General features: G+C 43.6%; 1 protein-coding gene across 2 annotated transcripts in view; it reads left to right on the top strand.

Moving 5' to 3' along the window:
* Positions 1 to 23,529, top strand: part of LMBRD1 (LMBR1 domain containing 1) — a 1,758,308-nt gene that overhangs the window by 1,587,924 nt on the left and 146,855 nt on the right. For both annotated transcript variants that reach the window (XM_069606201.1, XM_069606202.1), the window contains one exon: positions 309 to 458. In XM_069606201.1, the coding sequence (XP_069462302.1) occupies positions 309 to 458 (150 nt within the window). The remainder of the gene's footprint in view (positions 1 to 308; positions 459 to 23,529) is intronic.

Genomic DNA, 23,529 nt, shown 5'->3' with positions numbered 1-23,529 from the left:
TTCGTCCATGGTGGCAAAGTTATAAGCCACCCAAAAAGTGCTCTTCTTACCGGTCGAGCAACTTAACGCTAACTACAGGGCTGCTTCCACAGGCCCTGTAATATATCATTTATTTTTAAATAACCGAGGATTCCCGGCCTGACGGGGGATATTCAGCATGTTAATCTATGAAAGATACCAATGCTTGAGAAATACTGTTACAGGTAAGTAAGGTAGACTTGTCCCATTTCCTTGACAAAGAAATAGAAGTAATGTTTGCTGTCGTTTATAAACAATGATCATCTAAATTATGTGTGTTTACTTTACAGCTTTACAAGATCAGACGAGGTCGAACCCGACCCCAGGCGCTTTTATTTCTCTGTATGATACTTTTGTTGATCGTTCTACATACCAGCTATATGATCTATAGCCTAGCTCCTCAATATGTTATGTACGGAAGCCAAAAGTACCTGCATCCGGTAAGAAACGCTTACTTGTGTGTAGCAAAAGGTAATGCATGTACAAATGTTCCATGTTTTGTTCACAAAGCAACATTTTAACAATGAAAGAGGTTTCCAATGTCTGAAAGCTTTTACATCAATCCACTTTTTATTTTATGACAAATGCCTGTGGAGGTCATTTTTCAAAACATTGTAAATGGCAAAGAGGGGGCATGTTGCATTTGCACTTGGGTATAAAAATGTCCTCCATGTATTCTTTTCGTCAACTACAAAATGGAAAAGAGCACAGTTAAAATGGGCACAATTGCCTTTACTCCTCCTGTTTGCACTTCAATGCAGTTGTGTAAACGCTGGTGGCCATGTATGCATAGCAGGCAACATTAAGAATGGATCCACAGGCTTTAGCAAGTGGAAGCCAAGGTAAGTCCAATGTATTACCACCAACATCGAAATCTGATGCTGGTGATAATGAAGGGGGGTTTGGACGGCAGAGCATGTTGAGATGGCAACGTGGTCAACTATGTTCACACGACTGCCATTGTCCGTTAGGTTTTAACACACCTAATATGGGAGTGTTTGATGTGCTATGAATGGGCCAATGATCCCTCTGGATTCTATATTTTATATTATTTCAGCTAGTGTTTCCAAACATGGCAGAGGCAACCTATATTGTCGCACAAATACTGGTTCCCTACCATGTCCTTCTGTTAATGCGGCAACATGCAAATCTGTTAATCCACAATCATATGCACCTTTATCAAAAACCTCTTTAAATTCCCTAAATATGTTTCTCAATTGGTCCTTTTTTCCTCATTTGTGCTCGCATCTGCAGCCTGAATCTGTTCTTCTACCATTTTTGAGAACTCTGAGAAGTCCTCCAAAGGGGGAACCTCTGTACTCTCCTCTATCCGTCTGGCTGTATCTCTTTGGAGAGTCGACACATTTAAATATCTTCGAATATTGACTTCCAAAATAAGTTTTGTTGCTGGAATCTGTGCATTTCCCATCTGGTGCACGCGCTGGCTGCATTTTCCTTCCACTTATGATGTTTGTATTTCTCCATAAATCCACTACCACTACATACACAGGAACCCCTGTACCTCATAGCCCCAATATTCCTATAGTACCCGTGCTATTCAGTACAAATAAATGGAAAAATTGCAGAATATAAAAAGCATGCATAAAGGTTGTACATGTCTGTACACCTCCCTCTCCATCTTTCCAGTCCGTTTAGTGACACCAACCCCAACATGACCTCATACTTAAATGTTGAAACTTAAAATTGAGTTGCCACAATTATTGTCTGCTTAAGAAAGTAGTTGTGGGGTTTCTTCATAAAAAGCTATTTAAAAAAAAAAAATTATTAAGCATTTAGTTAAATTACAAACATGTGCTTCTCCTTTTGTTCTCATCATTAGCCAAGAAATAAAATACATTCAGACTTCCCGGTCTACTCCCTCTTCCCATTAAAATTAAGGAACCGTCTCGCTTAAAACTTGCATCTAAATCCAAATTTCATACGAAGCTATCACGTCTCTTAGCTAACTACAACCCCTGTCAGTCCATATCCACATAGGCTATTCCAATGGTATGCCTTCAACATTTTTGCCAAATATCGCCTCCAGGAAAACTCCCAAAGCATGTGTTGCTCTTGTGTTGGATCCCCCATACAAGCATTCCCACCATAGGTCAGCATTCAGGCCACATAAATTTTTTAGTACATCGTAGAGGAACCTTGTTCTTTCCATTCTTAAACCTTGGCAGAACAGCGTTTAATGCTTCAAGGACTTCTTGTAGGCCACAAAAACGACATTTATTGTCTCTTGTTATTCCATATTTAAAGAGATTTTTCTTCGTTCTCAAGATGTTCAACCTGAATTTAAGGATCGGATCTCTATGTTTGGGGTTTGCTGATTTTTTTTTAAATTTGGGGTGATATTAGGAACCCCTGTCAGAAGGTCATATACAGCACTGTACTTGTTTCTGACCAATCTGCACATATAATTGCCATCTTGGCTCTGTTTGGGTTTGAACATAAAGATTCAACACTGATATTGAGATTCAAGAGAGTATCTAGACATTTGGCTCTCCAAGGTTTTAGTGGCCAAAATGTCATTCCTTCCCCTTAGATTTTGATGATTCTGTATTGCAGGCACAGTCTATTTCCAGCAATTTCTGAAAGGTTGTCAAAGATTTCCAAACAATTCAGGAGTGCAGTGTATGTAGGCCCAACTCATGCCTAACAACGGCCATAGAGACAGCTTTTGGTAGTCTCAGTACTTGTTTCCAAAAAACTCCTTTGAGTTTTCCCCATATTTCCCAGGGTATTCCTCCTGCTTTGCCAGCGTAAGTCATAGTCGGCACCACCTTTTGATTATAAAAAATAATGATCGGTTGGACTGAGAATTTTCCAAATGTTCTAACTATAATCAGTGCTTTTGCAGTCAATTGGTTCATTTTTCGCCGCAGATTGTCAATCCAAGGATGTTCGCTACTGTCTGAGCTTATGATTATTCCCAGGTATTTTGTAGATTTTTTTTGTTCTCATTTTCATGTTATCCAGGCTCTATCCAAAGGATTTTCCTACTTTGTGCGTGGATTTCTGATTACCAGAACCTCATATTTACTGGTGTTAACTTTTTGTTTGTTCTGTACTGCGTATGACTGGAGAGCATCCAATTTTCGTTGCAGGCCCAGAGGTCGTCTGCGCATGTTAGGTGACCTTCTGGTTAACCATTAATTCTTGGGGAACAAGATCTGCTAGGTTCAAGCATTCCTCTCATATCCATGATATTGAAATTATACAGGATTGATGCCAGGGGGCATTCTTGTTTTAGACCAATTCTGGTAGGTATTTCTTTTGTAAGATTGCCTACTCGGTCTAACCTGATCTGCAGCAATGTTCCCGTGTGCAATGCTTTAATGGGTGCCACGAAATCTTTAGGGCAGCCTTTCTCTTCCATTTTCGACCGGAGGATGTTTATATTGACTTTGTCAAAAGCCGCCTTCATATATATGCAGGCTATGAAGAGTTTTTCATTTTCCTTTAAGGTCTTCATTTTTAGGAGGCTTATGATTAGAAGATTCAATCCACAATCTACTTTTTCTACAAACCCAGTTTGTCTGGGATCGAAATGTCCAGAGATTATTATCCCCTCTAAGTAGTATTCCTGCATAGATTTTCCCCAGCACATCAAGTAATGAAATTGGGCAGTAGTTTCCTGGTTTTGTTCTGTCCCATTTTTTCAAAATTGGGACTAGTACTGCCTTTTTCCATTAGTTAGGAATCGCTCTTAATTGGTTGATTCTGTTAAACAACACATAGCAGAAGGCAGTCCACAATTCCATTGCCCCTTTTAGCATGACATTTGTCATGCCGTCTGGTCCTGGTACCCTTGAAGCGCTCGCTGTGCTTCATTTCTTCTCTGTTGAACTCTATGGACCACAGGGTAGACTCTGGGCTATCTTCATTTATCATTTCTGATGGAATGCTTCGTCCACAGACTACTTCAAAGTGGTTCACCCAACCATCTTATTGGATTGGGTTTAGCTGTGGTGCTCCGGAATCGTTTTTTTTACCCTTAATCAAGGACCCAAAAGTATTTCGTGTTTTTGTTATTGAAGGCCATCCACACGTATTCTGAATCCCTTCGATACAGCAGATGGCTCTGAGATTTCACCCAAGTTTCATATTGTTGTTTGCAGGCCCTCTTCTTCTGCCTGCTGCTGCTGTCCATTAGGGCATCTATTGATTTAAGGTCTTTTGCCAGTTGTTTCTTTTTTTATTCACAATCTCTTCATCACAGACATGCTTTCTCTTAAACGAAACCATGTCCCCTTTCTGTGATGTTTCTCTAAATGCGAGAAGGCACGATTCATAATCCACACCTTGTTCCGGAGCTAGTTGCCCTTTGTGCAAGTTGGTTTCCAATTTAGGTAGTGATTTGGAGTCAATCCTTAACCTCTTGCGCCCATTATTTAGGTTTACCTTACATGGCCAGCAGGTTCTAGGACTGTCGTTGAGCTCCTTGCCCGTTGACCTCTGGTAGCTTAGAATTAGCGGATTGTGATCCCTGTCCGTGACTGGAAAAACACCCTAAGGAAGGTTGGGCCGTCAACAAAGAAATAATCAATTGTGACACTTGGTCTCGTAGGTTCCCAGGTTTTCGCCCCCATTAGGTCACACTTGACTTGCCCATTGACCATTCTTATGTCTCTGTTCTTAGTTTCTTCCAACCACTTCCTCGTCCAGGTGTTCTTCTCGGTGTTATGGCAAGATTTTTCATCCCTCTTTGTAGCCCCCAGGCAATCAACATTTAGATCCCCGCATATGATAATCCTCGGGTCTTCCCATTAAGTTCTTAAATCGTCTATCCATTTCATTATTGTCTGAATGAAAGATTTTCCTTCTTGAGTTTTAAGTTCCAGTATACATTGAAAATCACTTGTACTCTCTCTCTCTAGGATTCAGAGTTTCTTTTTCTTTGATTAGAACGATTTGTATTAAGGAAGAGGGGTTGATCACTCTCAACACAACTCCTGCAGTTTTGTTATTTATAAACATAAGTAGGTCTGATGATGGTCTCTCTCTTGTTCCTTCCACTGCCTTATTCAAGTATCCCGTAAAGCCATCTAATATTGTTGTTTCTCTGAGCAGGGATTCTTGGAGGCATAATATATCCAGACATGTGAACTTTGGATCTAAATTCTGGAACAAATGTATAAAGCCTCTGGTGTTCCATGAGGCAATCTTATACCCTCTTGTGTGAGTCTTCTGTTCAATCGATTCTTTTACTGGTTTTATCAAAGACGTAGCTAGCCAATACCATGATTTTTCCATGGCTAGTCTGGTTTCCAGTTGTTCCTTTTTTGGGTTGTCTGTTTTTAGTTTGTTCTGTGGTCTGCCTTGAATAACAGACCGTAAAGCTTTGAGCCCGTGTAAACTTATTGGTGACAGCCTTTGTGGTTTTTCAACCTCTTCCTCATCATGCAAGTTAAGTTGTTTTATGTTCTTTTATCAACGCATTGGGAACTTCTTTTTTGTCTCACCTCGGGGCTCTGGTACTTGCAAGCACTGCTTTAAGTCAAAGCACAAAGCTTTTTTACTGATTATCTAAGATAATCAGGAGCTGTTATTAGAGATGTTACTGCTTGGGTCTTGATGTGAAGACCCTGTCATTTTCCTTTTCACTGGGAAGTCTACAATTTTGATGTCTTTTGGTTCGATCACTTTGAAATGAGGCACGCTATGCAAAAAGTGTCATTACGTTCGCACGGTCCATAATTAAGCCATCATTTGCTTTTAGTACTCACTCAATTAAGATTTTGTATGTGCTACTTTCCGACTCATTCAACTTTATCTGCAATCTCGAGTCTCGTCGTGACCCAGGTTGATCGATCTGCCTGCTCATCTTAGCCTTTTCTTTGGACCTTGTTTGGGCATGTCTCGTCTTGATTGATCCACCAAGGTCTCCATCATGACTTGTTGTGGCACTTTCATATTCAAATTATTTGCCAGTTTAGTTCTTCTTGTTTCCAGGGTTTTGAATTGGTAGCTTTTTTCCCCCTATATTTTCTGTTTGACATTCCTCCTTATCCGAGTCAACTATGGTGATGTTACATATCCCATCACTCTCTGAGAAGACAGAATCTTCGTCCTCAAATGTGGACAGATTTAGCAGGGGGTTAGTAGCTCCCTCCAGGCTTAAACTTCCCACTTCTGTTTGCGCTGATATCAACCCACTTTCTTTGTGAGTCGTCTCCTGCTGCTTTGCCATCTTTTTAGGGGAGTCTCTGCACCTCTTGATGGATGTGGTTTTGTTTTGACAGGATTACTTTGTCGTTCGCAGATTTCTAATGAAGATTCTCGCACCTCACCCCGCCCCTTGTTCGCATCTCACCTGGTTTTTGGGCTTTTTTGTTTGTGGAGCAGATGTTTTCGACCTTGCACGGCCACTATTATCTTGGGTTTCTGGGTTGCATTTTTGTATATCTTTATAGGTATGTGCCCTTCATTTGCTTTCCCTGTGTTTGGCACTGTGTGATTATTTCTTGTTTCTCTGCTACTCATCTGTGGACGAGTGCTACCATTCTTTGGCAAGGCCAAGCACTGTGCATTTCTATCTGTCTCTTCATTATGGCGCGAGATGTCACTCTCCCTTGTATTCAGCATTACCGTCTCCTGTAGTGGAATCTGTTCACCTTCAGGGGCCATGAACTGATTTTGTTTTCTTGTTTCCCACATCTTGTGTTCTTAGTAGCTTGAGAGTGTCTCTGAAGCAAGCATTGTCTGCTTAAAAAAGTCATTTTGGGGTTTCTTCATAAAATGTCATAGTGCATATTGTAAAGCCCTTTAGAGATATGCACTGGATTATCTCCAGAACAAATTGAAAAGGCATTGCCCCACCCATCCTCTACTCACAGAATAAATGCCTTCTACAAACACGCGTCATCGAATGCCAAAGTCATATGAATTACAGGCTGCTAAGCTGTGGTATGCCATACCTGTGGAGTGTTGGAAAATAAAACATATGATGCCTTTTAGGCATAGAAAAGAGAAGCATCCTCTTCGGAGCCTTTAAAAAGAATAATACAGACCTCGCCATGCCTGAAAAAGCCAACAGGGCATCTTAAAAACAGTCAATCGGCATGCCTAAATGCCTGGGTGTGAACTAGTCCTCAAAGACACTTTGATTGCCGTCAACACTTGTGTGCCTCCTTTGAAAGGCCCATCGCTGTTGACTGCTGCCCCCGACGTCGTGATTCTCTCCTCAGTTGAGGAATGACTTGAGTTCTTTTGGGAGCATTTTCCATGACAAGTGAGACCTGATCCTTCCCTTAGGCGCATCCCACTGCCTCTTACAGGAGGGTGATAGCAAAGAAGTCCCCCAGCAAGAGATGTTACAGAGTATGGCCTTGCGGACAGCTTGGATAAAGATCCCCCAAAAGAGCCAGTCCTCCTTTTCCATGCATCCACCAAGGACCCACGGTTAGAGCTGTCGAAAAAAACAATTTATTCCCCATAGGAGTACAAGAAGGAGCAGTGGCTAAAGTGCCTACTCGACCTTCATCACTTCTCCAAAACAAGAGTGATCCCAATCATAAACAGGCACATTTTAGAGATATACCTTCTTTTTTCTTTTGTGGTAACATGGCCCAAGGGGTAGGCTATATGCTTAAGAGAGCTGTGAATGTGAAACTGTTGCAACCCAAACAGAAAAGTGTAACCGTCTAAATAAAGGAATATCCTCTCAAGGTTCTATTAAATAAATGTATACTTAAACATATATATTTTTTTTTTACTTTGTGTGCTATCAAAATTAAATTGATTTTACAAAGGTTGTTAATTCGTAATTGTGTCCATTATTGTTTGTGGTTGTGTGTGGTTCCGTTTCTAATTTCCTTAAACATAATTAAACACACACTTAGTGCAATAATGACCAAATAGAAAACACTTGTAGAAAGAAAACAGAATATGCAAAGATAGCAAAGTGGAACACTTTGGGCAGTCAAGATAGGGGGAATAAAACCACAATGTCCTTCAAAAAGGATTTGTTCTTGGATGCAAAAGTGATTAGTGACCTAACCAGTCTTTAGGGCCCAGAAATGGCCAATTGGGGAAGAGAGGGGAGATAATTTATCAGGCAATAATGTCTTTGCTGTATCTTGGCAGTTTAGGGTTGAATGCGTAAGTTGCAGTCATCCAGACGGCAAGCAAATATTGAGTCGAACTAATTGTTTGCTCAGTTTGAGGCGATGGTCTCAAGTGATTTGGATCGTGGGGATCACCAGGTTCGGTTCGCAGGGGGCGAACTTCGATGGTGGATGGGCTGATGTCAGGCTGTGCAAAGCAAGTCAGTTCGAGGCTGTGATTGAAGTTTTTGGCAACAACGCTAGTGTTGGTTTGACCGGTGACAAAAAGGCTGGGGGTTATAGCGGGGGTTCAAGCATTGTAGCTGCAATGCTTCTTTGTTTGAGCCGAGGCAACAACGTACTTCAACTGGTACGGTGCAGTGGCAAACTGGTTTGAACACGGAGGACAGCAGTTCAAAGGTCAGATATTGCCATGGGCAACTCCGGACACTCTTGTTCATTAGATTGTGGTTGAGATGCCTTGAGACACAGTTCACAGCAGTTCAACAATGACTTTCATGGGATCAGGATCCTGACTGACTACCTTGGCTCTCAGGTGCTAAGATTCCTGTTCCAGTTTCTATGGGGCAAGAGTAATCCTAATTCCTGGGTTCCCAAACTCAAGGATTGCTTCAGCACGGTGAGGTCCTGGGTACCAGTGTGGCTGGAAGGTAGACAGGCCTTGCTCCAGTAGCAGGTCACCTTCAATGTGCCATGGGGATTGTTAGGGGACAGAGCTTACCTCTTCCTTGGACCTCCTGTCTTCACTTCAAAACTCGAGGACTTTGGAAAGAACTGTGCTCTTAACAGAGTCCAACACATTCTTATTCAAGGCTGAAGTTCAGAGTTGAATCTGAGTGGGAGACTCCTTTATTTAAAGGCAAATGTCCACAGGTGATGGTACTAAACCAACCATTCTTTAAGGAGTCCAATCCTGTGCTTGAGACAAGTAGTCTTTGCCTTCTAACATCAGACCTAAAGTGTTTTGTGCTAAAGCAAGTGGAGGAGACAGGAAGGAAAGGTAGAGATCAAGAGAAACAAGAAGGCAGTCTCTTCCTCCTGGGCTCCCCTGTCTACTCTAACTCTGCCTCTCCCTTTGTCAATAGCATCAAAGGCATTTTGGTATTCAACACCCTGGTTTGAGGCTAGTTCTTTTGGCATGGGTGTACCCTTTGATTCTTGCTTCCCAGGCCAGCTTCTGCTGGGGGGCTGGGTCACTAGAGAGGTGTTGTACAACCTCACAATGGATCAAAGGAGAGGCATTGCCATCCAGTTTCCTGCCCTCTTTTTTGGCAAGGCCAGGCTGTCCGACCAGTATACACATAGCCCATCCTTGATCAGCTGAGCTTACAGTGCTGGCAAATGCATGATAACAAATTGATGTGTCTGTATAAGCCACCTTACCTTAACTAAGGTATGGCCAATATTTAAAGTTTTCAATGGACATCAGGATAGCAGCTCTCATAGTTATATAGTTTGGAAACAGAGGTGCATATCTTAAATGCAGCCCATGTGCTGTGTGACTTGGCTGTTATTGCAGGTGTCGAATTGGCACCTGTGACCCGTTCCCCCTGAGCCTACTCTGCACTACTGGAGAGCAGGCGCTGTAGATCAGGGGACTGATCCAGTAGGGCCCAGAAGTTCAATATGCTTTTGGCATGTATTTTTTGAAGGGGAGAGCTGGTTAGCCAATCACCCTTTCCGACATGGGATTACCAGCATAATTTTATTAATTAATATAATTTGTACAAAGCCAGAGCTTCTGCACTCATGCCAGATTGCAGTTCATCACAGTCGAACTATAAAATGGCTTTCACAGACCCTGATTTCTTGTTCCAACGTACTAGCTCTGAGAGCCTTGTGATTCGTGCAGTAATATCAGGGACTAAGGCTAGTGCCTATCCATCCCTCCCTTACGACAGGGATTACAAGAAATATGATGCTCTCTCCACATAAGTCTTTGCCTCAGGCACTATGGCACTAAAATGTTTTAGCAGATGGAGATCGCTATTGACTATCTCTCAGCCAATCTGAATGTTTGGAATGAGATCAATAACTACTGGTACTGGTGACTGCATAATGACCATTCTATCTTCAGAAGCAGACAGGGAAACAACAATGCAAATATTAGGCAAGCATTTTTTCAACAAGGCACTTCCTGTCTGAGAGGATGTTCTGTTTTTGCTGCAGCATGCTATTTAATACACAAGAGAAAGCTAGAGCATTTGAAAATGCTTTGACTTTCTTATAGAGAAACTGTTTACTTCTACATGTCTCTTAAAGCATACTTGTGATAAACCTGTTCCTCTTCAACCAAGTTGCAATTAAAATACTTATCTTATGAACACACCCATGGTTTACTGATACTTCAAAATGAAACCCCATATTATTTACCAGCTCAGTTTGTCTATTTACTTTACTCTCTCGTAAAGTACCATTTATCATTTCACCACCAAATCTTCAAAACATATATTCCTGCTAGCACCATGTGCTAACAGCCTCATAGACCTTGGGAGGGGACAGTATCGATTGGTATAATGACCCTTCCTCAAATTATATCCCCCGATTTTGCCTTGGGTCATAAATTGGAGGTGGGTCATTATCGCATGATAAATACCCCTCTCTGTCTACAAGGCTATGTTAATGCCCCTTGCGCCCTTGCCAAATACACCCATACCTTATGGGCTGTGATTTCAGATGTCTATGCAAGACTCGTGGATGTGGCTTTAGACGGCTCAAACCTTTTTCGGTCCTAAAGCAGACGATGGCTTGGAGTAACTACAAGCATTGAAACATTTCTCAGGAAGGACAAGTTCCCTATGCAACACTCTCTCAGATGCTCCAGGCCCTAGAGCTCCAGGTTTAGTTGGCGTCACTCCGCTTCCAGGATGTTTATTTTCATTTGCACCCTCATATGAAGCACAGGGTGTACCCGAGGTCCATGTTGAGCAGTTCTCACTACCGGTTTCAGATTCCGTCTTTTGACTCACCTCAGATCAGTTTGTCCACCAGGTTTAGGTCAGTTTAAAGCAAGAAGGGACTCAAGTCTTCCTTTACCTGGACTGCTCTATCAGAGCCCTCTCTCCGGAGCAGACTCAGAATCACCTCAACCACACCTGCCACTGCATACACAAATTTGGCTTCTCCTTCAACTTCAAAAAGGTCCATGTAACACCTTAGTAAACACTCCAGTTCATAGGAGTGTCCTTTGCTCAATTCCGTTTTTCCGTGCTTCGTAAGCCTCTGAGACGCAACGCTCGGTTGTTCTACTCATCGAAAATCTTCGAAATCTTCGTAAATCTCAATATCCTACAATGCCATCTTCGTCCGAAACATCGACGCCATGATCCGGCTTAAAAAAATGTTGAGATTGTGGTAAAAAGATGTAATTAACGGATCCTCACAGGATCTGTTTGTGGTGCCTGGGATCAGAGCACCAGTGTTCGGAATGTGAGGACTGCATTTCTATGATAGCGAAAGCCTTCAAGGGAGCGTAAGGGGAAGCTAGAAAAAGGTACGGCAGTTAAATCTTCTACCCCTTAAAAATTGTCCTCGGCTGAGTGGAGACATTCGTCTCCTCACCATCGAAAAAAACATTCCTGATTGAGATCGCGAAGCGGTTCCCACTACTCTTTGAGATCGAGACACCCTAAGAAGAGGCGTCATAGACCTCCCACTTCTTCCTCAAATTCCCCAGAAAGGGTCACCTGGCCTACTAGATAAAATGCTGGATAGCTGCAGAAGTGAGGCGATGTTGTGGCTGACCTTAAGGTAAGATGATGGAGGGTTCCGGAGACTGAGGATACACGTGCTGAAACAGGTAAGGTCTTCTGAACGGCGGTAAGCATTACGCTGCACTAGCAGACTAATGCGAAGCGCCAGCATGTGGGTGGGGCTGGCTTATATAGCCTGGCCCCAGCCACGTCCTTTAGGCCCCGCCCTGAGGCCCCACCTTGCCACTCCTCCTGCCTTCTGCACGTGTCTTCCATGCATTGCTAAGGCCCCACCCTGCCCAGATGCACGTGCCTTCAACAGTCTGTGTGCAAAGCACACTTTATTATGAACTTGGTGTCAAAGGCACCAAGACTGGGTCCATTGGGACCCTGCAGGATGTGAAGTGACTGGCCAATGACCAGTGGCCATGACAGCAAGCCAGGCTTCTGAATATGCCCTTTGACGGCTGCTCTCTATTTGGCAAAAAATCTGATGACAGCCTGGAGAAATTGCAAACCTCAAAGGCGGCAGCAAAATCACTTGGGTCTGCAATCCATCAAACTCCAAATCTCATGGAGGGGGGAAGCCCTTTCGTTTTTACTCCGCATTTGGAAAAGGCAGAGGGCAGCCAGCTCAAAGGGGCCAGAGACAATTCACCCGTGGTGGACGGGTCAAAGGTACCAAACCTGCATCAGCAGGTGCTGCTTTACCCTCAGCATCTGCGTCAGCCGCTTCTAAAGCCCTCTGAGGTCTCCTCACACAAAACACCAGTAGGAGGCAGGTTAACTCAACATCTGACAGAATGGCAGGCTATTATGTCAGATGCTTGGGCATTGGAAACAGTTGCCCAAGGTCACACTCCTCAGAGTCATCCACCAGGGAACAACTCTTTAAAGCTTCCAGACCCGCTCCTTATGCAGGAGATGCCATACCTGCTAAAGAAAGGTGCCATAGAACCGGTACCTGTAGCGGAGAGGAACAAGGGTTGGTATTCCCCCTATTTTCTAATACCGAAGAAGGACGGAGGATTGAGACCCATCTTGGACCTGCGAGAATCAAACAAATTCCTTAGGAAAGACAAGTTCAAGATGGTAACCCTTTATCAGATCCTTCAGGCCCTCCAGCTTCAGGACTGGTTGGTATCTCTAGACCTTCAGGATGCTTACCTTCATGTGTCAATCCATTACAAGCACAGGAAGTACCTTAGGTTTGCCTTTGGCAACTTTCATGATCAATTTCAAATTCTGCCATTTGGGCTGACCTCCGCCCGAGTGTCTTCACCAAGCTAATGGCGGTTGTGGCTGCAAGTCTAAGGAGGGAAGGGATTCATGTCTACCCTTACCTGGACGACTGGTTGATCAGAGCAGCATCCCCAAAACAAGCTCAGATCCATCTAGATTATGTTTGCCACTTCTTCCACAAGCTGGGCTTCTCCCTCAACTTAAAGAAGTCACAGATGATACCATCACAGAGACTCCATTTCATTGGAGCAGTCCTGGACACATCCCTGGGAAAAGCCTTGCCACCAGAGGTGAGAGCTCAAGATATTCTACAGATGGTCAAGTTTCGAAATGCCCAGCATCTACCGGCCTTTGACTTTTTGAGGGTGCTCAGCCTCATGGCATCCTGCATTTTTCTAGTGCCAGAGGCTCGCATGAGAATGAGATCTCTCCAGTGGCCGCTAAGGACCCAGTGGTCACAATACTCAGGAAAGATGTCAGATCTCCTATTAATCCTGGACAGAGTGGCTCGAGATCTTCAGTGGTGGGCTTGCTGGGAGAACATCTTGAAAGGAGAACAGTTTTGGCAACCATGGCCGGAGATAACAGTAACAGTAGTCACGGATGTTTCACTCACAGGGTGGGGAGCCCATACCAACGACTTGACTATAAGCGTTTGTTGGTCTCCATCGGAGTCCAGACTACACATCAACCTATTAGAGCTGGGAGCGATCAGACTAGCACTGAAGGCTTTCCTGCCATCAGTACAGGGAAAGTATGTCCTGATAATGACGGACAACACAGTGGCCATGCATTACCTCAACAAAAGAGGAGGCGTAGGGTCACTGCCACTGTGCAGCATGGTGATGCAGCTCTGGTTCTGGGCAAATCAAGAAGGAATATCTCTATCGGCAGTTCACATAGCCGGAGAGAAGAACTTGACGGCGGACACTCTGAGCCGGCAGAACACAGTCTCTCACGAGTGGGAGCTAGCTCAGGAAGTCCTTCAAGAGATCTTTGCCCTTTGGTGAACCCCTCAAGTGGATCTGTTCACCACCAGTATCAACCGAAAGTGCGATCAGTATTGCTCAAGGGAATTTCCTCCTAGAGGAGATCTAGGGGACGGGTTCGTGGTGGACTGCGAGTTTCCACTTTACGCGTTTCCTCCAGTCCCCATCATTTCTCAATAGATCAGGAGGTTGAGTAGATTCCGGAAACCCATGATCCTAATTGCCCCAGATTGGGAAGGGAGAACGTGGTACCCGGATCTTCTAGATATGTCCATCTGTACTCCGATTCGTCTTCTGCAAAGAGAGGATCTTCTCTCGCAGAAGGGAGGTCTGGTTCTCCATCCGGATATCAGGACCCTCAACCTTCACGCCTGGATTCTGAAAGGTTGAGATACAAGGATTGAGACCTCCTGGATGACGTAATGGAGGTGTTGCTTTCAGCCAGAAAGCCAGCAACAAAATCTTTATACTGCTGGCGTTGGAACAAATTTTGCAGCTGGTGTAGAGGACAGAATATTGAACCCTTTTCATGTAGTACACCGATGGTGTTATCTTTTTTGCTGTATTTGCAAACTCAGGTCTTCAAGTTGGCACAATCAAGGGTTACCTCGCAGCGCTGTCAATCTTCAAGCGCACTGCGGAGGAGCCTTCATACTACAAATTGTCCATAGTGATTCAATTTCTGAAAGGGTTAACTAGTGTTTTTCCCCCAACTCCCCAGCTCCTTTTCAAGTTCCACTGTTGGACCTAAAGCTAGTCTTGCAATGTCTAATGGGTACTCCATTTTAACACCTTCATTCCTGTCCATTAAGGTTTCTCACTCTTAAAACAGTCTTTCTAGTGGCTTTAACTTCTGCCAGAAGAATGAGCGAATTACAAGCTTTGTCTTGCAAACCTCCACATACAATCTTTCACAAAGATAAGGTAGTTCTCCAAGTGAAGCTGAATTTTCTCCCAAAGGTGGTCTCAGAATTCCACATCACACAAAAAATAGCCTTACCTTCGTTTTACCCTCCTCCCCATCCAGGGAAAGAGGAAGAAAGATTGCACAGGCTGGATCCAAGGCATACTTTGTGTTTTTACATTAGCAGACTTGCAAGGATTAGGAAAGCAGACCAATTGTTTGTGGGGTATGCATGGCACAAGCTAGGTTTACCTATTACAAAACAGACCATCTCAAGATGGATTATATTAACTATTATAGAGTGCTATAAATTGGCAGGAAAAGAGCCCCCTCAACACCTCAGGGCTCATTCAACCAGGGGTATCACAGCCTCTTCAGCTCTCCAAAGAGGAGTTCCAATTAAAGACATATGTGCGGCTGCCACATGGTCGTCCGCACATACTTTCACTAAATTCTACAGTCTTGATTCCTCCTCTAGCCAGGAGCCAAGATTTGGAAAAACTGTGTTGCACTCTGCGTCTTTAAAGGGAAACATTTCGTTTTACTCCCGCCTCCTCTACACATTACTACTTTGGGTGTCTATCAAAGATAAGGAATACGCCCCTCGCATCCTTCCCCGCAGTAAAACTTCTCTTGTAGTTGCAGCCTACTCTCCTTCAAGGTTATTAACCATCTCATACAAGGCAAAAACAGCACCTCAAAACTGAACTGAGCAACGGACGCTGCGCAAGACTATTTATACTTATGGTGATGTTGGCGCCGATACAGAGGCCTTCGAGGGGCACCGACTCGAGGGACGTCGACGCACAGCGCCTTCTACTATGAACATTTTTCTCAGAGGCCAGCAAGTTGGAAGTGGATTTATCAAAGATAAAGTATAAGTGGGAGGAACATCCAGTCGAAAGAACGTTACAGTTTGTAAGTAACTTGTTCTTCTATACCTGTTCTCATCAACTTCCATCATCATAAGAGGTTCAGGACAACCATAACCCTGATTTCTCTGGATTGGGTCAGGAGAGCGGGGGACAGGACCCTTAACCTTCACACCTGGCTTCTGCGAGGTTACCCAAAAAGAACCGTTGTCCTAGCGCACTCTTAGTTGGGGAACTCCCCAATAAATTGTTCAAATATACATTCTGTTTTTTAAATTTAAAATTCAAGTACTTTCATCTCTTTGTAAGCACTATAAGTTTAATCGATTTTACATTGTTGTTAAAATTATTCAACAGAATCGTGTGACAACTTATTAAAAAGCAATAAATCGAACAAAAATTAAATCAGGTCTATTTTTCTAACACAGTGATACATTTGTTGCTGTGATCATCCATTATTACTGCTTTTTATACTAATACAAATTCTCTCCCATCACATCAGAAATGATTACACATCAGAATACAAAAACAGAAAAGTCATATTTGTATTTTCAAGTGTTTCAAGTGTTGTTGCTGACATGTTTCGGATATCAAACTATCCTTCTTCCTGGGCTAATTTGATGTAATCACTCCTGCGCCACTGTCTTATATTGTACAAAAGAAATGGGTATGATATATCTCCTAATGTGTCCTTATTACATGTTATGCTCCAAATGTTTATATTACCATATTCGATTGTCTAGAATCTAAAAATAAAAATGAAGATAAACCTATTTGCTATCCACCTTTAATGCTCAATTCCTCAAGGGTCCAGCTGTTCAAAACCTAAGTCACTATAGAGCTGTGGGATATTTTGACCCATTCCAATGTGCCCCACTACAACAGCCCAAAATGACCGCACTCGCTTCTGTGCGCGCCAAAATCTTCAAATCTGTGTTTAGGGTCACAACCATGAAAAGGCTGCACACCCTGCCACACACAGTCGGGGGGGGGGGGGGTGAAACAGATTCCTCACTGCAGGAGCATGCCAGTGGGCTCTACCACAGTCAACATGGAGCAAAGTGAATGAATTCTGCTGAAAACCTGAAAATGCCTTTTAAAGTGACATTTTCCTAACCTTAAAAAGTGCTGTTTTTGGCACCAGATCCATTCATTTTACTGAATCATTGAGATTAAAAGGGCCCTGCAATGCCCTTTTACTAGACCAGGATCATCCAGTGTGGCTCAGAGGAACCGAGCCTCATTGAAATGACAGCTCCTACAAAATGTATCTATGAAAAAGCAAACCAGGAACCATTGTTTTCATTTTCCACAAGAAAAACGCGGCTAAACTTTGCAACAATGATCAGAATCAGCTGTGCAGAGAGAAACCCTAAACAAAGGCATGGTCCATGTATCCAGGCTGCAAACAATCCCAGCTCTTAAGGGAAGAACTAGTGCTGACTAAAATGTGTATTTGCTGCAGCTGAAAATCGGAATTAGAGAAATCAGTTTAATGTGCTTTTTCATGGATGAAGTGCAAAATCGCCTGTTTTAAAGTATGTTCTTGTTTAAAGGCTTAATTTTTTAAGAATGACAAAGGATTGCTAATATTTAAAAAATCCCCTATAAACTGTGTTAATTTTATATGTTTAAAGCTAGTCTAGTCTGAAATAATCAACTATAAAAAAACAACACTGCTCTGAGCCTGAGAAAGGTTGACACCTCCACTGCTGGCAGGAAAGGCTAATTGCTGCTGGGAAGCCTTGCATACTCATGACAAAGAGACTCATTAGACATTCGTCTGTGACCCAGGCGAAGACAATGGCAGGCTTGGACACTCACCCTTCCAGGGTAGGGGCAGGAAGCTCCACTCTCCAGGGAGAGGACCCTTATTCAACTTCAAAGGACTTGCCATTTGCTCACACTTGGGAAGAAAAAGAAAAAAACTGACATGTAACTTTGGGTTTGAATTGCTTATTCTGCCACTGAACTTCAAGACATTTAACTTGGCAGCAAGAATAAGAAAAAGAGTGAAAAGTACATACGTCTAAACCTGAAATTCTGCTACTCATTTGAAAACTTGGTAGAATTTCTTACTGCGTAAGGAACTGAAGTTATGAAGAATGACCAATTGCGCAGAAACTGTTAATGTTGCAAATATAATATTATGTAACCATATTCTAGGGGTAATTGCGCCTATATGTACAGAATTCAGAAATGTTAGGCCAAACATTTTATGGTGAAAATTGCCAAAATTTCACAGAAAGACTAAACCAGGTCCCACTGACTTGGGAGTTGGATTAGAATGTGGCCCGCAAAATATGTAATTTATGTATCCGATTTCCTTAGAGGGCATAACTACATAAATATGTATTTGTGGGAAAGTTAGATTTTGGTCCCAATAGCGATGGGTGGTTTCCAGATCATATCATAAAACATGACAGCCCTTTCTGTTATCCAACCAGCAAAGAGCAAGGTGGGAACAATGCTCTTGCCCAATCATAGCCTTGTGGGTGTGGGTAGTAAGTCTGCCCCTACCATAAACTTTGGTGATGTCATTTGGCATGATAAATAAGGGAACCTCACAACACACAAACACACTGATTCCTGACTCCATCCTGATTTCTGCGTGGCGCCCTGTTTCTTAATTCTCCATATTTGTTCCTGATTTCCAGTTTCTTTACAAAGCCAAGGCCTCTGCGTTGCTGAACTCATTTTTCAGCTAGGCCCAATTTCTAAAACCATCCCAAAACCTAAGGAAAGAAATTGATCCAGTTTGGCTTGCTACCACTAAATGCTTGCCTGCTCCAAAATCGCCATCCCACTGATCTCCGGTCTCCAGTAACCAGTGCAGTCCAGTTCGAGGTGCCAGTCCAGGTGACCAGAACCGCGCAGCTGACCCAATTCTGCCAGATGTGCCCTGTTGTCCTTTAGACCCGATCCGTGTGATGACCAGAGTCCTTGACGGTCCAAAATCTTAATTTAAAATGGACTAAGTATTAATAGGAATCATAGTAAACCATAGCATATTTTGCATTGCCTTGTCCTATCCCAATCTCTCAACCATCCTATCTTTAACTTAAGTACCTGTAATATTGTCGGAACCATTCTTGCAACCCTGTTTGTGATTCCGAGTGTTAGCGCCGATTTTCTCCTCATTTGGGTTTGACTAGACCATTAGCCATTAGTGATTTTGATTTGATAAAGTCATTCCCATAAAGAAAACTGGGTATCCGCCACGTGAAGGGTTACAAGCCGCCGTGTAACTGTGGAGATTCACGGGTGGCATTCTCTTTTTCTTAACCATTAAATCTAGTTCAAGTAAAATCAACCTGTCATTTTAAAACCGATTTTCTGTGTTTCTATGCTCGATTTTTCTAAAAACACCTCTCATTCAAACTTGCATAACTTCCTCAATTTAATAGCTTGAGACTTCAACTCTGACTTAAACATAAGACCTGTAGCTACATCCCAACACAAAAACCGCATCCGAAAATAGTGTATTTCTCTAATTTTTTCTTAAAAAATGTTTAGTGAATTTTAGGCGGGAATTTGCATTTCTGCAAAAGTTTACACGTGTAATTTTCAATTTCAATTATTTCCATACTTCCATTAAGATTCAAAGTGTTTACTGTTGCTCATACTATAGCTCATGTTTGTTAGGATCTTTCCCATGTTTCTCCCATAGGAATTTATATTGATTTATGAACTTTTGCACACTTTTCATTGTTTTGCTCAGCCTTTTTTTAATGTCATTTTAAAAGTGTGAGATTTCCAAACCGTTTTCTCTCTTGTTTGGGGGAGAGAAGGTTGTAATCAAATCCTGTACACTGTTCTTTATTCCTGAATACCTGCTGCTTACTTGCATCTGTGTAGAATTGCTTATTTGTGAGTTGAGAAATGTGCATGGGGAAATGTTAACTAAAGCACTAACCTTCAAACAAGCCAAAACTGATCTTTTCTCTGTGTTTTATATTCTGTGTTGCTATAAGTGAATTCAATTTCCTTACCTACTTTCTTATTTGTATTGTCACCACATTGGTAATTGCTGCCCCATATATTAAAAAATGTTTGATTTGAATTTAAAATAAATAAATATTACCTTTACGAACCAGCCTGATTCCTGGTCCATTGTTAGCTGGGGGTGTTTTGAGAAGGGGTGTGATATGAGTGGTATATCACTCAGAATATAGAACCTATAGACACAATAAAATAAGTATTGCGCACTGCATACTCGGCTGAGACCAGGGTGTATTGCCTGATTTGAAATCCTTAACAGAGCAAATGTCCACACTTAACCCGACTACAGATTGGGAGACATTGATTCTCAATTGTGTTTTCCCAGCGTGTCCGTGCATCTCATGAGCTGCGCACATATGGTAAGAAATGTATCCCATTAGGGCTATAAGAGCTGTGCGGTAAACATTAAACATTCCTTGGCCTATATTGTAATTCTCGTCCTCGTTTATACATTGCCTTCTATAAACGATATGAAGCGTGCAACGCAAGGCATCCAACCGGAGAAACCGTTCGGGTGCCCCACGTCCGCTTATATTTTTACTCTGTTTCCTTGGTTACCTCCTCGATGAAGTGGAGGCTAACCGTCCTGCAACACGGCAGCCATCTTGATCTAATGCTAAAAATTTATATTGATACTATGAGGACTCGATTTCGGCTGGCCCACCCACCAGAATCAACACTTTTCGACCTCAGTAAGGTATATTTGTATATGCCAGATCGTACAGGCACCAATGCCTTTTTTCAACCTAAAGTACTGCACAATCTGCAAGGTTACTTACAGAAGACCAGCAACAAAGGCCCTATACTGTTTCTGGTGCAGAGCGAAGGACAATGTCTGTTTCCTGTCTAATACATCCACAGTACTGTTTTTCCTTTTACAACTTGTCCTGCAAGGGTTACAAGTTGCTACAGTGAAAATATACTTGGCTCTTCTCTCGCTCTTTAAGAGCACACCTGGACAGGCCTCATACTTCACAATGCTCATTGTGATCCAATTTCTGAAAGGACTAACAATTTACCTCTGACTCCTTTTATGGTGCTGGCGTGGCACACACATTTCATACTTGCCAACCCTACTGACTTAGGCAGTAGGCTACTGCTTTTTATGCAGTCCTACCACATATAGGTTTTGTTGACCAAACCTATGGATTTATAGTTACTCCAGGCCTGTCTGCCAGAAGCCAAGCCAGCCCAGGGTGAGGGAAGAGTAGCATCCATTCATATGTATTGGGAACTGGGCATGTTAAATAGCCCATTCATTTGATAGATGTTGACATGCTGCCTGGCCACAGATGTCCTATTTGAAACAGATGCACTATGCCCTAGCACATCAGGTCCAGGCAAGTGTCAGAGCATCAACGTGACGCAACACACATCCCATGCCTTGATCAAAGCTGCCTGCCTGAGCTCTTTGTTGTGGGATAATTTTCTGTTCGTTCAGAGGTCCAAGCTGGTGCTCTTACTGCAGAATACTTATGAACTTCCCCGTATCTGCTGTATACACACAGCTCAGCTGCAAACATTTTCATTAATTCTCTGCGGCAGGTAAATCGTGTAAACATTTAGTTAACTTTTTTATATTTGAATTGATGTGCCTAGGACAGTGACAAATTGAGGTGAGACAGATGAGGGATTTTCCTGAAGAATTCTACGGGGAAGGCGAGGATGTGCTAACACTGGCAGAGTACCTGAATGAGGGGACCAGTGGCCTCAACATCTCCTGGAGATGGAATTTTTGCCATCTCCCATCCCAGGAAAGCCTCATGCCGCCTTCCAGCTATTGATGGCTAAGATAGTCAGTACTCTGGGGTTATCTGTCCTGTCCAAGTCCAAGGTTCAATATGAACTTTGCAATTTTCTGGATGGTTCCTCCACATAAAAGGGTGCTCCCACCCTTCAGTATGGAGGTGGAGGCCCCCATAATGGAGGTCTGAGAGAAACCTGCCTCTGTTCTGGCAGTGGACTGGGATATGGCAAGGAAACACTGTCCCCCTCCATCGTACCTGTCCTTTGTTTCCTCCCATGCTTTGCCTGAGAGCTTAGTGGTTCAGGCCGCAACAGCTAGCTAGCCTGAAGTCTTCTACCTTCCATTCACTTCCACCGGACAGGAAAACTAAGAGGTTCGATGCATGGGGCAAGAGAGTGTTTACATCAAGCAATCTGGCACTACACGCTGTGAATGCCTCTTGCACATGGCAAAGTTCTGCTTTGGCCTTTGGATGGCGGTGGCCAATGCAGTGGAGTACGTCCCAGAGGGAGAGATGAGGGACGGCATCCTGTCCTTGGGCTGTGATGACAAGGAGGTGGCACGTCAGATGCTGCAGTCGGGACTGTACACAGCGGACTGTGTCGGAAGGTCCATGGTCACTTGCACTGCAGTCAGGTGCCCCTCAAGGCTGAGGACATCAGGGTTTGGAGCCGACGTCCAGACCAGGTTGTTGAATATGCCGTTTGACAGTCATTACCGTTTTAGAGATAAGGTGGACAATGCCCTCCAGAAGGTCCCGTCATTGAAGGTGGCTGCTAAATCCTTGGGGCTAGCAGTATAACAGCCTTCCATACAGCTGTCGTCTCGGGCAGGGGTTTTTGCCCCTTCCCCTCCTTTGCCGCTAAGGGCTGTGGTCAGTCTGCCCTTGGAAGAGAGCAAGGCAGGCACTACCTGAGAGGCAGGGTGCCAAACCTCAGTGGCAGGCTTCACCCTTTCCTTGTTCAGCCCGGAATGGTCAAAGAGCATGTCCAATGCTTGACCCTTACAGGTCATAGGGCAGGGATATTGCCTTCTATTCCATCAGCGCCCCCGACCCTTCAGCCATCCCTTTGTCTCTGATCCGCATTCTGCTGGAGGAGATCCGTCAGCTGCTGTTGAAAAGCACAATCAAGCTAGCTAAGGAAGTGGTAGTACACAACCTATTTTCTTGTGCCGCAAGGACAAGTTCAAGATGGTTACTCTAGCCCAGATTCTACAAGCCCTCGATCTGCAGAACTGGTTGGTTTCCCTGGACCTTCAGGATGCCTATTTCCATGTGCAGATTCATCGAAAGCACAGGAAGTACCTGCGGTTCATAGTGGGTCAACACCATTACCAGTTCAGGGTCCTGCCATTCTGGATTTGTTTGACTCCCAGGGTTTTCACCACGCTGCTAGCAGTGGTGGTGGCTTGCCTCAAGAGCGGAGGGCATTCATGTCTTTCTCTACCTGGATGACTGGCTCGTCCGAGCACCCTCACCAGATCTAGTGTTGAAGCACCTATTCGGAACATGCACTCTATTGGACAGCCTGGGCTGTCTCAGGTTTCACTTTCCCAGTCCCTCCGATTTATCAGGGTTGCCTTTGACACTCTCCTGGGCAGGGCCTTCCCAACAGAGGATCAAGTGGTGAAGATCTTTCGGATGGTCAATGTCCTCCAATCCCAGGCACATATCCCAGCCTCAGCCTTCCTGCACCTTCTGGACCGCATGGCCTCCTGCATGTAGTGATGCCAGAGGAGAGGCTGCACATGAGATTGCGTCAGTGGCTTCTTGGTTGCCAAAGGTCGCAGTTTCTGGGCCAAATGTCACACCCTTTTCAGGTCTCGGATCAGGTGGCTCAGGATCTTGCGTGTTGCGCCGTGCAAGACAACTTGCTGAAAGGTGTGTTGTTTCGCCAACCTTGGCCCCCGGTGATGGTGATCACAGACGCATCTCTGATTGGTTTGGGTGCTCACCTGTGAGACCTAATGGTGAGGAGACTGTAATT

This window comes from Ambystoma mexicanum, chromosome 4p (genome assembly GCF_040938575.1).
Source record: "Ambystoma mexicanum isolate Mex_15411 chromosome 4p, UKY_AmexF1_1, whole genome shotgun sequence".
Lineage (NCBI taxonomy): Eukaryota > Metazoa > Chordata > Amphibia > Caudata > Ambystomatidae > Ambystoma > Ambystoma mexicanum.
This window is presented reverse-complemented; position numbering and strand designations above follow the sequence as displayed.